This window comes from Macaca fascicularis, chromosome 7, assembly GCF_037993035.2.
Source record: "Macaca fascicularis isolate 582-1 chromosome 7, T2T-MFA8v1.1".
Taxonomy (NCBI): domain Eukaryota; kingdom Metazoa; phylum Chordata; class Mammalia; order Primates; family Cercopithecidae; genus Macaca; species Macaca fascicularis.
Window position 1 is genome coordinate 50,944,663 of NC_088381.1, and position 14,774 is coordinate 50,959,436.

Genomic DNA, 14,774 nt, shown 5'->3' on the forward strand with positions numbered 1-14,774 from the left:
TTTGAATGAAGGTAAAGGAACCGCCTGGCTAAGGTCATTCCTGGCCCTGGGTGGCAGCCCTTTGATTCAGGGTCTGCACCTCAGTCTTACCAGAGGGCTGGGGGCTTTTAGACCCAAGTGTCTGATTCAGGCTGGCCACCTCACAGACACTTGCTACCCATTTCCATGTGGAGTGGGAGCAGGGGCCAGTCTCCCTAAGGAGACCCCATTCAGGACAAAAGAAGCTTAGAAAAAGGACACAGCGGAGGCGATGGCCATCCAGAAGGTCTTGCTCTCTATCCAGCCAGGCTGCCTGAGGCGTGCCCTTCCAGGCTTGGAGCCCTGTCTCCAAGGAAAGGGATCCAACATCAGACACAGCCCCTCTCCCCAAGGGTCCAAGATCCAAAGTGGGAAACTGACAACTGTTTCTTATTCTCCTCCCTTTATTCCTATACCCTATAGAATTGCCCATATTTATTAGTATTCTGTTTTTTGATTTCAAAAAAAGGAATACATTCATACATTCACAAGGCTCAAACATAATCTAAAAAGGTATACAGTGAATGTCTTACTCTACCCTCATTCCACCCATCCCGTAGCCACTTTTAATAATTTGTGTGTCCTTTTAAGATTTATTTATTCAAATACAATCAAATATGAAGATATTCTTATTTTTCCCCATTCTTACACAAAAGGTAGTATCTGATACACACATTTCTGCACCTTGATTTCTAACTTAAAATATATATCATAATAATACAAATAGTTAGCATTTATTGAACACTCATTGTATGCCAGTCATTTTTCAAACTTTCATCCATATATTTAACTCATTTAATCCTTCCAGTACTCCTATTATTAACCTCATTTCTCCATGGAGAATTTTCCTTATCATTATATAGATTCCTCAGTGGCTTACAGCTACATAGTATTTGTTGTATGGGTGGATCATAATTTATGTAACTAATTGCCTTGTAATGGACACGTGGGTGGCTTCTAATTCTTTGCTATTGTGGACTGTGCTGCAGTGAATAAATTGTATGGATATCATCTTGTTATGTGTGGAGATAGAGCTGTGGAGCAGATCCATAGAAAGAGGATTGCTGGGATAAATGCATTTGTAATTCTGATGGGTATTGCCAAATTGCCGTCTTCAGAGTTATTAGTTCTTTTCATAATTGCTTAGTATTTCTAATTAAGCGTAGCATTGATGAGCACTGTGTATCAGTCTGGCTGGCTAGTAGGCTCTCTGTTGCTGGTTCCAGAACAAGTTGATCTCAACATGGTCCCAGATGAGACCCTTTCTTCTGGCCTCAGGTGGGCTGACTAATTCCTCTTTTTTTTTTTTTTTCTTTTGGATGGAGTCTTGCTCTGTTGACCAGACTGGAGTACAGTGGTGCTATTTTGGCTCACTGTAACCTCCGCCTCTTGGGTTCAAGCAGTTTTCCCACCTCAGCCTCCCGAGTAGCTGGGATTACTGGCGCAGGCCACCAAGACTTATTCTGAATATCACTGCCGGTGAGGGTAAATTACAGCAATATTTCTGGGGAAGTAACAGTATTTTCTCTGGTAATATTTGAAGAAGCAGCCTTGTAATGGTTAAGAACATGGACTCTGAGCTGGACTACCTGGGTTTTTATATTTTCTTTTTTTTTTTTTTTTTTTGAGACTGAGTCTCACTCTGTCGCCCAGACTGGAGTGCAGTGGCTGGATCTGAGCTCACTGCAAGCTCCGCCTCCCGGGTTTACGCCATTCTCCTGCCTCAGCCTCCGGAGTAGCTGGGACTACAGGCGCCCGCCACCTCGCCCGACTAGTTTTTTGTATTTTTTTTTTTAAGTAGAGATGTGGTTTCACCGTGTTAGCCTGGTCTCGTTCTCCTGACCTCGTGATCCGCCCGTCTCGGCCTCCCAAAGTCCTGGGATTACAGGCTTGAGCCACCGCGCCCGGCCGGGTTTTTATATTTTGTTTTGCTGCTGTAACAAATTACCACAAATTTAGGGGCTTAAATCAATGTAAATGTATTCTCTCATGGTTCTGGAGGTAAGAAGTCTGAAACAGGTCTCACTGAGGTATATTAAGGTGTCAGCAGGCTTTGCTCCTTTGGGAGGCTCTCAGGCAGAATGTTTTCTTGCCTTTCCCAGCTTCTAGAGGCTGCCCACATTCCTTGGTGCATGCCCCCTTTCTGTCTTCAAAGCAGCAACATCACAACACTCCCACCTCTGCATTCATCACATCTCCCCTTCTGCCTCCCTGCCCTTTCCTTTGTAAGGATTCACGTGATTACATTGAACCCACCCAGATAATCTAGAATGATCTCTTTATCTCAAGGTCCTTAATTGAGTAACACCTGCAAAGACCCTTTTGCCATAGTAAGGTGACATATTCACAGGTCTCAGGAATTTGCACGTGGACATCTTTAGAGGCCACTATTCTGCCTACTAGAGTTTGCATCTAGACTCTACCACTTACTAATCGTGTGAGCTTGAACAAATTATTTCGCCTCTTGCACCAGTTTTCTCATCCTTAAAATGGGGATAATAATGTTATCTATTCCATTGGATTGTCAGGAGGATTGAATGAATTGATATTTGCCAACACTTATAATAGTGTCTGATACACAATAAATGCTATGGAAGTATCTGCTAGCTAAAATATATTAACCAGGCTAGGAGTGGTGGCTCACGCCTGTAATCCCAACACTTTGGGAGGCTGAGGCGGATGGATCACCTGAGGTCGGGAGTTCGAGACCAGCCTGACCAACATGGAGAAACCTTGTCTCTACTAAAAATACAAAATTAGCCGGGGTGGTGGTGCATGCCTGTAATCCCAGCTACTCGGGTGGCTGAGGCAGGAGAATTGCTTGAACCCGGGAGACGGAGGTTGTGGTGAGCCAAGATGGCGCCATTGCACTCCAGCTTGGGCAACAAGAGCGAAACTCCGTCTCAAAAAAAAAAAAAAAAAAAAAAAAATTAACCAAATAAAAACATTAAAATACAAACACTTTGATCTAGCAAGCCTATATTTATAATCTATTTCATAGGAACAAAAGCATCCATGTTTAGGCTATATAACTTGGATATTACTAAAGTGTTGTCCATATTGGCACCAAAAGAAAAAAAGGAAAGGAAAAGAAAGAAAGAAAATACACAAACAGGAAATTACCTGAATGCCAGCAAAATGAGTGATTGAATCAATTGTAGCCCATCTGGGATATACCAGAGCTATTAAAGAGAATACATCTGATCTGTGCCTATGCACCTAGAGGAATGCTCTGAGTGAAAGTTTGTTAAGAGGAGGAAGTTACAAAGTAATTATATGAGTTGATTTCTTTCTTTTTTCTTTTTCTTGTTTTTTTTTTTTTTTTTTTTTGAGGCGGAGTTTCGCTCTTGTTGCCCAGGCTGGAGTGCAATGGCACCATCTCAGCTCACTGCAACCTCCGTCTCCCAGGTTCAAGCAATTCTCCTGCCTCAGCCTCCCAAGTAGCTGGGATTACAGGCATGCGGCACCACACCCGCCTAATTTTGTATTTTTAATAGAGACGGAGTTTCTCTATGTTGGTCAGGCTGGTCTCGAACTCCCAACCTCAGGTGATCCGCCCGCCTCGGCCTCCCAAAGTGCTGGGATTACAGGCGTGAGCCACAGCGCCCGGCCGATTTCTTTCTTTTCTTTCTTTTTCTTTCTTTCTTTTTTTTTTTTTTTTTTTTTTGACAAACGTCAATCCCCAAAATTGTAGATATCCAGGTCAATCATTTAACATGTTCTGTTTCTTCCTCTGGGAAATATGCATAACAATAATTCTCATCCAAGGGGCTCTCGCAAAGGTTAAGTGGCATGGCTGACATGTGTCAAGTCTGTACCATCCTGCAAGCAGCTGCCAGTCTGGCATTTGTGTAAAGCGGTTTCACTGGAGAGAGGTGTGGAAGGGTGCACCCCACAATGCTTACCTGGTGCTTCCTCAGTGAGGAAGGGAAATTCAGAAGTGGTGGAAAGAGATGATTGTCGTTTCGTATATCTTTGTATTGTTTCCCGGATGTTGAAATTGTTACTGTAGTAACTTTTTATACTCGTGTTATTGGTAGTTTGGATACTATCACCATAACCACAAACAATGAATTGGGAAAAGCAGAAACCTAGAAACACGCCATGATTCAAAGTCTGGTAATTTTGGAAAAGGAATTTTATAACGAACGTTTTAAGAGGAAAAAGTCAGGAGAGTCCTAACCCAGGCCAACCTTGTGTGTCCACAGCATCTACTGCCGAGGCTGTTCCAAGCCGCTGTGCTGCTCGTGCGCTCTCCTTGACAGCGGCCACAGTGAGCTCAAGTGCGACATCAGCGCAGAGATCCAGCAGCGACAGGAGGAGCTGGATGCCATGACGCAGGCGCTGCAGGAGCAGGATAGTGCCTTTGGCGCGGTGCACGCGCAGATGCACGCGGCTGTCGGCCAGCTGGGCCGCGCGCGCGCCGAGACCGAGGAGCTGATCCGCGCGCGCGTGCGCGAGGTGGTAGCTCACTTGCAGGCGCAGGAGCGCGAGCTGCTGGAGGCAGTGGACGCACGGTACCAGCGCGACTACAAGGAGATGGCCAGTCGGCTGGGCCGCCTGGACGCTGTGCTGCAGCGCATCCGCACGGGCAGCGCGCTGGTGCAGAGGATGAAGTGCTACGCATCGGACCAGGAGGTGCTGGACATGCACAGTTTCCTGCGCCAGGCGCTCTGCCGCTTGCGCCAGGAGGAACCCCAGAGCCTGCAAGCCGCTGTGCGCACGGACGGTTTTGACGAGTTCAAGGTGCGCCTGCAGGACCTCAGCTCTTGCATCACCCAGGGGACAGGTAAGTACGCAAGCCACCATCCTGGGCGCCCTGTGCCTCTGCTGCACCCTAGGGAAGGCGAGTCAGAAGAGATCGTCTCCATTTGACAGAAAAGGAAACTGGGTTTTTATTCAGTCTTTGGGATTTGGTAAGGTCTTAGGTTCCAGGACACAGGATAAGGGGGAGATAAGGCCCTGACAAAGGGCTGCAGCCACCCAGAGGGGACACGTTTTACTAATTTACAAGACTCTGGATTGACCTAGCGATGACTCATAGGGAACGAAAAACTGCAAAGCTGAGAATCAGACCCAGTATCATTTTGGCGCCAGAGGGACCAACCACTTCAGGAGGTTCTCTTAAGCCACCAGTGTCTCGGAACAGAGAAGTCAATTGGGACCTGGGGTTAGGGTAGAAGGGAGCTAAGAAAACCTCCGGGAGATGATTGGATGCTTACCCAAAACCGTACAGTGGCTCAGTGGAGGAGACCTCTTGTCTCTAGGATGACCTGCTGTCTGACAACCTTTGCACGCCCTGCCTAGTGTTGGGCACTTGAGAGGTAAGGAGACACAGACCAGTTTCTGATCTCAAGGAGCCAGAGCCACATCACATAGCTGGAGAATGAGACAGTGCTCAGCTCTGCAATCCAAATCCGGGAGATGTGGCAGCTGTGTATTAGCTGGAATAAGGGGACTTTCAAAGTAAGGGGTGAGGGGAGTGCACAGGAGGGTCTCCAGGACTCTTTGACTAAATCTCCAAGCTGGAATGTGAGCTCTGAGCAGCTGGTATAGGACGCCCTTACTGGGAAAGGGGAGGGAGGCTACGGAATCTGAAGGCACCTGGGTATGTGCCAGTGACAGAGAGCTTACTTACTTCTCCTGGAGCTGGACATGGATCATAAAGGATAATCTTAGAGGGCCTGGACCTGTGCCTTCTCCACCTAGGCAGTGAGTGTTACCCATATTAAGGAAGTGACGCCACAGAGTTTACACAGCTTGTCTTAGGTGTTATAACTGGGCAGTGGCAGAGAGAAGGATTATTTTATTCTGAAGCATAAGAGATTTAGATTTAATAAAAACCAGCCTGCAGATAAGGAAGATCATGGAGCTCTCACTATATGCAGAGAGTCAGTGAGCTGGGAATGATGGCTTTATGATTGCTCACACTTAGCCTTGCTGGTGGCTCAGAGATGCAGAGAGGTGCACTTGGAGTTTGGAGCCAAAAGCAAGCACTGTAATGCCACCTCTCTTTCCCTTCTGGCTGGGTTCCTGCCCACTGAATTCGAGAGAGCTCTCCTTCCAGCTGCCCCTCCAGGGAGTTGTCCAGTGCTGTGGGATGCCCTAGAAAATGGGTAACCAGGAAAAGCAACAGGGACCTCCTGTCTATCACTGTCCCAGGTCAGGATGTCCCTTACCAGCATTTCCTTGACCTGCCTGTGACCTTCTCTGTGTTCTACAGATGCAGCTGTAGCCAAGAAAGCCAGCCCAGAGGCTGCCAGCACTCCCAGGGATCCCACTGACGTTGACTTGGTGAGATGGGTTTGAGGTCTGAAGGGGAGGCGGTGGGGCCCAGCAGGTCAGGCAGGTTGTGAGTCCTGCTATCCCTGTGTGTGCAGGGAGAGTGTCTGAGTGAGGGACAGCAAGTGGCTGGACTGGAAATTTCAGTGAGAGGAAGTAAAGGGAGACAGTAAGGAAGGGTTGGCTGGCTACCTGGCTGACTCTAGGCTCCTAAATGCCGAAGTTGCTCTTTTTTTTTTTTTTTTTTTTTTTTTTGAGACGGAGTCTGGCTCTGTCACCCAGGCTGGAGTAGTGCAGTGGCGCGATCTCGGCTCACTGCAAGCTCCGCCTCCCGGGTTCACGCCATTCTCCTGCCTCAGCCTCCCGAGTAGCTGGGACTACAGGCGCCCGCCACCTCGCCCGGCTAGTTTTTTGTATTTTTTAGTAGAGACGGGGTTTCACCCTGTTAGCCAGGATGGTCTCGATCTCCTGACCTCGTGATCCGCCCGTCTCGGCCTCCCAAAGTGCTGGGATTACAGGCTTGAGCCACCGCGCCCGGCCCGAAGTTGCTCTTGATGGTCGGTGAGCCAGGTTCAGTGGGGGTTAGATGTGGGGTAGACGGACGGCTACAGATCAGGGCTGCTGCAGAGGGAATTCCAGCATTAGATGGCATATGGGTGCCTTCCAGCCATGAGAAACTATGGTTGTCAGATGTATGGTTAGATATAGGGTCAGCAGCCCTAAGGGATGTGGCAGATGTCCTCTCCCCTCCTGCACCCTGTCCCCAGTGTGTGAGCCTTCTCTTGGAGTCAGCATAGGTGGGCCTTCCCCCGCTGTTCCCCACAGGTGGTTCTTGGAAAGGAATGGGAAATGAAGCCAGGAGTCAGATCTCGATCCCAGTTGCCCAGGTTCTGCTGGTGTGATTCCAGGGCCACCATACATGTAAGAAACCAGAGTGTCTCAGGGTTGGAAGGTATCCATGTCCCATCTAATGCTGGCGTTCCCTCTGCAGCATCCCTGAGCCGTGGCTGTCCAGCTTTCATGTACACATCTCCAGGGACAGGAAGCTTACTCATTCTAGAGGCAGCTGCTCCCAACTCTGGACTGCTCTGACTTAGAAAGTGCTTCTCTGGGTGGAAATGCAGTGGTGTCCCTTTGACTTGCCCCCTTTGGCACTCACAAGTATGGCTCCTCTCCACCAGAATAAGCATCCTCGGTTTCTTCCTGGACCTGGCGTCTGGTCTCTTCCCCAGCCTGGTCACTCAGATTTGTGTGCACCTAGCCTATCAAGGGTCTGGCCCCAGGACTGGCCAGTCCTTCATGGACAGCAGGTCTTCTGGTGGTGGGTAGGGGCCTAGCTTTTGCCATGGCATGACCCATAGGAGAGAGAGAGTGCTGTAGGTTGAGGCAATCAGGAGAGGCTTCCTGGAAGAGACAGGACTTAAGAGTCTCAGAGTTTTAGAGCCAGGCAAGAGCATGGAGTCTAACCCCCTTTTTTTTTAAACAGAGGACGAAGCTAAGGCCCAGAAAGAGGATGTGACTTACCTAAGGCTACACACAGCAAGTTAGGGGCAAGATTAAAAGCTGACTCTGTTTTTGTTTGTTTGATTGATTGTTTTTTAGATGAAGTCTCGCTCTGTTGTTCAGGCTGGTGTGTAGTGGCACAATCTCAGCTCACTACAACCTCTGCTTCCAGGGTTCAAGCCATTCTCCTGCCTCAGCCTCCCTAGTAGCTGGGACTACAGGCACGCACCACTATGCCTGGCTAATTTTTGTATTTTTTAGTAGAGATGGAATTTCATCATATTGGCCAGGCTGGTCTTGAACTCCTGACCTCATGATCTGCCTGCCTCGGTCTCCCAAAGTGCTGGGATAACAGGCGTGAGCCACCGCGCCCAGCCTAAAAGCTGACTCTTAACTGCCTTGGGTACTGCATTCCTATATACACAACCTCAAAGTAAAAAGAGGACTTAAAAAAAATATATATATATATATATACACACACACATAATACAATCACATAGTCAGAAATAAAAACATAGAAAGTGATTAATAGTGTCTTACTCCCACTTCAGCCCCCCGTTCTTATGCCCATATAACTATCTTTTAAAAATTTATTTTGAGACAGTCTTGCTCTGTCACCCAGGCTGGAGTGCAGTGACACAATCTCGGCTCACTGCAACCTCTGCCTCCTGGGTACAAACCATTCTCATGCCTCAGCCTCCTGAGTAGCTGGGATTATAGGTGTGCGCTACTACACCCAGCTAATTTTTTGCATTTTTAGGAGAGATAGAGTTTTGCTATGTTAGCCAGGATAGTCTCAAATTTCTGGCCTCAAGTGATCCACCCACCTCAGCCTCCCAAAAGTGCCGGAATTACAGGCATGAGCCACCGTACCCCGCCTCTTTTTAAATTTCTTATATATCCTTCCACAATTTATTTATGTAATTACAAGCAAATATTATTACAGATATTTGCCTTTTGCATTCTGTGCTTCACAAAGGTAGCATAATACCATATACACACGGCATCATACCAGAATTCTTATCCTATCAATAGGTAGAGAGCTTCCTGATACCTGCATAATGGACCATTAAATGGATATGGCAGGCTTTATTTAGCCAGCTCCTTGTTGCTGCATATTTAGGTTGTTTTGCTATTACAAACAATGCTACAATGGATGATGTTCGCAAATAAATAATATAAAATAATAAGGCTGGGTATGGTGGCTCACACCTGTAAACCCAGAACCTTGGGACACTAAGGCGGGCAGATTGCTTGAGCCCAGGAATTTGAGACCAGCCTCGGCAACGTGGTGAGATCCTGTTTCTACAAAAAGTGTAAAAATCAGCCAGTTAATCCCAGCACTTTGGGAGGCCGAGAAGGGTGGATCACGAGGTCAGGAGATCGAGACCATCCTGGCTAACATGGTGAAACCTCGTCTCTACTAAAAAATACAAAAAACTAGCCAGGCGAGGTGGCGGGCGCCTGTAGTCTCAGTTACTCAGGAGGCTGAGGCGGGAGAATGGCGTGAACCCGCGAGGTGGAGCTTGCTGTGAGCCGAGATCCGGCCACTGCACTCCAGCCTGGGCGACAGAGCGAGACTCCGTCTCAAAAAAAAAAAAAAAAAAAAAAAAAAAAATCAGCCAGTTGTGGTGGCATGTGCCTATAATCCCAGGTACTCAGGAGACTGAGGTGAGAGGATCACCTGAGCCCAGGGAGTTTGAGGTTGCAGTGAGCTGTGATCACACCACTGCATTGTAGCCTGAGTGACAGAGTGAGACCCTGTCTCAAAAAACAAACAAACAAATAAAATCAAAATAATAACGGGGAAGTGCACTTGGTCCACAGACTCAGCTGTCTTCCAGGTGCTAGTCATTGGTGAATGAACAGTAAGAGAGCCTGCACTGTCTTGTGTGAAGGTCTAGGTATTTTGGGTCTTTGTCTTGATAAAATCAGAATAGACGTGGCCTGTCACTATCAGCTAGGAAGCAGTTTGAACTTGGACTATTAGAGGGTTGCTCTTTTTGCGGAGCCTCTGGCTTCAGTCCTTGCCTGGGGATGGCAGTGGAGCTGAGGGAAGAAAGTGGGGAACACAGTGTGAGTGCAAGGACAGGTGAGGCAGGCACAGACGGCTTTCCTAAGGGAAAGTGCTCCATCAGCTGTGCCAGGAGAGAAGCAGCTCTTGGGTCCATGTTTCTGCCTTAGAAGGCGGGAGTTAGGCATCTAGCTCCAGCGCTCCTCCCTCTTGAAACTGCTGGTTTGTTTACTTTCATTGCAACTATATGCCTGGAAGAGATGAAGAGAAAACTCAACAGGCTTCACTAGGATTGTTTGGGTGGGGCGGCAGCAGCTCGGATATTTTCCCTCCTCTGTTTCTCATAGGCTTTTTGTAATCATGTTATAATACTTTAATGGAAAAAAATAAATTTATTATTTAAAGCTATAAAAATTATAAATCCGTCATTATGATGTGTTTTTCTCTACTGAGCCCTCTGGTGTGTTCCCTGTTTTATTAACATGGATGGAGGGTGTGTCAGGGAGGTTGGGACAGAGGCAGAGAGGAGGCCAGCCCGGCCTTTGGGGAGTTCGTGACCTGTCTGGAAAGAGGGTCTTTTACATACCAGCAGTTTGCAGAGCCAGACACAGAATGATAGAGCAGGACCTTTTAAACTCCTTTTTGACGAAAAAAAAAAAAAAGTTTAATTTTGGTAAAATACACATAACATAAAATATTTCATCTTAACCATTTCAAAATGTTCAGTTCAGTGTATACTGAGTGTACAGTTCTGTAGCATTGAGTACATTCATACTGCTGTGCAGCCATCGCCACCACCCGTTCCAGAACGATTTTCATCTTCCCAAGCTGGAACTCTGTCCCCATAAAACAGTCACTCCCCAAGCTGTCTCCCCTCAGCCCTGGTGACCCTTGTCTACTTTCTGTCTCTGTGATTTTCACTACTCTAGGTACCTCCTATAAGTGGAATCACACAGTATTTGTCCTTTTGTGACTGGCCAGTTTCACTTAGCACAATGTTCTCAAGGTTCATCCATGTAGCATGTGTCAGAATTTCCTTTCTTGTTAAAGCTGAATAATAATATCCCATAATGTGTATATGCCACATTTTGTTGATCCATTCGTCCGTTGATGGACACTTGGCTTTTTCCATTTTTTGGCTATTGTGAATATGCTACTGTGAACACGGTGTACAAATATATCCTTGAGACCTTGCTTTCAATTATTTTGCATGTTTACTGAGAAGTGGAATCACTGGATTATATGGTAATTCTATTTTTAATTTTTTTTGAGGAATCACCATGCTGTTTTCCATTTTTTATTGCACAATTTGACATTTCCACCAGCACTGTATAAAAGTTTTGACTGGAGAGAATACAGCTTCACCAACATTTGTTATATTGTCTCTCTCTCTTTTTTTCTTAAATAATAGTCATTCTAATGTGTATGAGGTGGGTTAAACTCTTTTTTGACCACTATCCTCTATTAAAAATGTATATATTTTACATCTTATAGTGTATACATATGCACACACATACTGTAGCTAAAGGAGAAGTTTTATAAAATAGGCTGGGCGCAGTGGCTCACGCCTGTAATCCCAGCACTTTGGGAGGCAGAGGCAAGTGGATCACCTGAGGTCAGGAGTTCAAGACCAGCCTGGCCAACATGATGAAACCTAGTCTCTTCTAAAAATATAAACCTTAACCGGGCTTGGTGGTGGGCACCTGTAATCCCAGCTACTCAGGAGGCTGAGGCAGGAGAATCATTTGAACCTGGGAGGCGGAGGTTGCAGTGAGCCAAGATTACGCCACTACACTCCAGCCTGGGCAACAAGAACGAGACTCTGCCTCAAAAAAAAAAAAAAAAAAAAAAAGTTTTACAAAATAAATTATGATTGTTACATGGGATATACTCTGATAATATTTCTATTCTATACTATTATTTTTGATATAATAATGTTGGTCATGACCCACTAAATTGCTTTCATGGTTGGATCCACTAATGGGTCACAAGCTGCAGTTTGAAAACCACTGGCCTTAAGAGTGACTAGACTCTCCTAGAGGCCTGGCAGAGACAGATCCTGGGAGATCATCTGTTCTCTCTCCTTCCCCAGACAGACTCACACTCTCTAATCTGCAGAGATCATCCTCCTTCTTTTTAAAGATGTGGAGAAAAAGGAAGGAAGGAAGGGAGGAGGGAAGGAGGTCAATCTATCATGGCCAATGGTGTGGAGCCCAAGAGAAGGACCCACGATGGGGTTCTGGTACCTGGCACACCCAGGAGCCAGCACTGTGCTGGGGCCATCCCTGCCTTAACTCACACACCCAGCAGCCTCTGTGGGGAGCCTCTTCGCCCAGCCCCAGCTTGCCTGGGTGGTTCTCAGAAGGCCCACATGGGAGGGACAGAGCTTGTCCCCATGAGGAAGGCATATCCCTGCCACTCACTCATTTTCAACAATTGGTCCAGTGGACGTTTAAAGTTCACATAAGAGAGAAAGATGGTGGGGAAGGATGTAAAAGACTCAGCAAGTAAAGAAAATGAAGAGCACGCTGGGGCAGGAAGAGGCCTCCATTTCAAGACACTGGATTTGGCCAGGTGTGGTGGCTCATGCCTGTAATCCCAGCACTTTGGGAGGCTGAGGTGGGCGGATCACCTGAGGTCAGGAGTTTGAGACCAGCCTGGCCAACATGGTGAAATCCCGTCTCTACTAAAAATACAAAAATTAGCTGGGTGTGGGGGTGTGTGCCTGTAATCCTAGCTACTTGGGAGGCTGAGGCAGGAGAATTGTTTGAACCCAGAAAGCAGAGGTTGCAGTGAGCCAAGATCGCGCCACTGCACTCCATCCTGGGAACAGAGCAAGACTGTCTCAAAACAAACAAACAAAAAACACTGGATTCAAGCCAGGCCAGAGGTCCCGAGGTATGTGACCTTTGGAAATCACTTCACCTCTCTCTGCCTCCGTTTCCTTCTCTGAAGATTGGCAATAATCATAGTATGGCACCTACTTTTTTTTAAACTATAATCTTTATGGTGATAAAATTCATATAAAATTCACCATTTTAACTCTTGAAGTGTGCAATTTAGTGGTATTTATTAACATTCATAATATTTAAAAAAATTTTTTTTTCTTTGCAGCTCCAGCTCAAATGGTTAAATTTTTTTCTTTTTAATTTTCAGAGATGAGGTCTCGCTCTGTTGCCTAGGTGGGAGGCTGAGGCGATTGTCACACCTCAGCCTGCTGTACTTTCATAGTCTTGCACAGCCATTGCCACCTATCTAGCCCCAGAATATTTTTATCCCCCCAAAAGGAAATCCCTTACCCATGAAGCAGTCCCATTTCCCCCTCCCCCATTTCCTGGCAACCACCAATCTGCTTTCCGTGTCTATGGATTTAACCATTCTGAGCATTGCATGTAAATAGGATTATACAATGTGTGTTTTGTGTCTGGCTTCTTTTTTTTTTAATTAATTATTATTATTATTATTATTGTTTGAGACGGAGTCTCACTCTGTGCCCCAGGCTGGAGTGCAGTGACACAATCTTGGCTCACTGCAATGTCTGCCTCTGGTCTCAAGCGATTCTTGTGCCTCAGCCTCCCAAGTAGCTGAGACTACAGATGCGCACCACCACGTCCAGCTGGCTTCTTTCATTTAATGTAATACGTTCAGGGCTCATCCATGTTGTACATCTCAGTCCTCCATTCCTTTTTATGACTTAATAATATTCCATCATGTGGCTGTACCACATTTTTGTTTATTCACTCATCAGTTGATGCACATTTAGTTTGTTTTACCTTTTGGCTATTGTGAATAGTGCTGCTCTGAACATTCACGTGCAAACTTTTGTTTAACCATCTGTTTTCCCTTCTTTTGGGTGCACACCTGGGGTAGAATTGCTAGGTCCTATGGTAATTCTACATTTAGTCTTTTAAGAAACTGCCTCTATTTAATTTTGAGATAGATACATGAAGTACTTAGCACTGTGCCTGGCACAGAGTAGTAATAAGAACAATATTTATCATCAATGACATTTTCTAAGTGCCAGGTATTTTATATTTTACTTGTATTAACACATTTCATCCACATTACCATATAAGGTAGATGTTGTTACTCCCATTTTATAGAGGGGGACTGAGACCTGAGGAGTTTTAAGCAATTCACCCAACTAGTGTAGTAGCTGACCCAGGTAGAGTTAAGGCTGAGAGGGCAGAGGCAAGGTCCCAGGGAGGCCAGTTTCAGCTCAATGGGAAGATTTTCTCATTGTTACAGGAGCTGCTTTCGCCAGTAGTGAGCACTTTGTCCCTGGAGGTGTGTGTATAAGTTGAGCTAATTATTGAGCATGTCCTGCGTCGGGCACTGTGATTCCTGGGGTATCTTCCAGCCCTCTTAGGACACACAAGAACCAAAGTGGTCCCTAGGCACCAGTAACTCAGAGTCAGAAGGAGGTGATGACAGGCGCGGTGGCTCATGCCTGTAATCCCAGCACTCTGGGAGGCCGAAACAGGAGAATTGCTCAAGCCCAGGAGTTCAAGACCAGCCTGGGCAACATAGTGAGAGCTTGTCTCTACAAAAAAAATTTTTTTTAAAAAGGAAGTGATGTGAGAGTTTGGAGGACTTCTTGTCCCCAGTGAGCTCGGAGCTGTGAGTCAGGGAACCTGGACCTGTGACTTGGTGAGGCCCCAGGGATTGGGCCAACCACAGGTCTGGAGTACCTGGTCCTGGGGCTACTGCCTAGTCATTTCTGACTTGATTTTCCCAACTTTGCAGCCCGAGGAGGCAGAGAGAGTGAAGGCCCAGGCTCAGACCTTGGGGCTGGCTGAAGCCCAGCCTATGGCTGTGGTACAGTCAGTGCCCGGGGCACACCCTGTGCCAGTGTACGCCTTCTCCATCAAAGGCCCCTCCTACGGAGAGGTAAGGTTCTCCCCAGCCCCGGCCTCCCCTTCTGAAGGCCTCGATTCCACCAGGAAAGTGAGCTGGC

At 46.6% G+C, this 14,774-nt stretch overlaps 1 protein-coding gene across 22 annotated transcripts in view; it reads left to right on the forward strand.

Moving 5' to 3' along the window:
- The window catches only part of PML (PML nuclear body scaffold), a 54,253-nt gene that overhangs the window by 25,527 nt on the left and 13,952 nt on the right, over positions 1-14,774 (forward strand). For 12 of the 22 annotated variants that reach the window (XR_012415148.1, XR_012415149.1, XR_012415150.1 and 9 more), the window contains exons 3-4: positions 4,227-4,807; positions 6,242-6,312. Coding sequence is in view for 16 of the 22 variants with exons in the window: in XM_005560013.4 (XP_005560070.1) it covers positions 4,227-4,807; positions 6,242-6,312 (652 nt within the window). In the remaining 6 variants the exon portion in view is untranslated. Of the gene's footprint in view, positions 1-4,226; positions 4,808-6,241; positions 6,313-7,291; positions 8,260-14,563; positions 14,708-14,774 lie in introns of those variants that run through there. The other 10 variants (XR_012415146.1, XR_012415147.1, XM_005560012.4 and 7 more) reach the window with 2 other exon arrangements.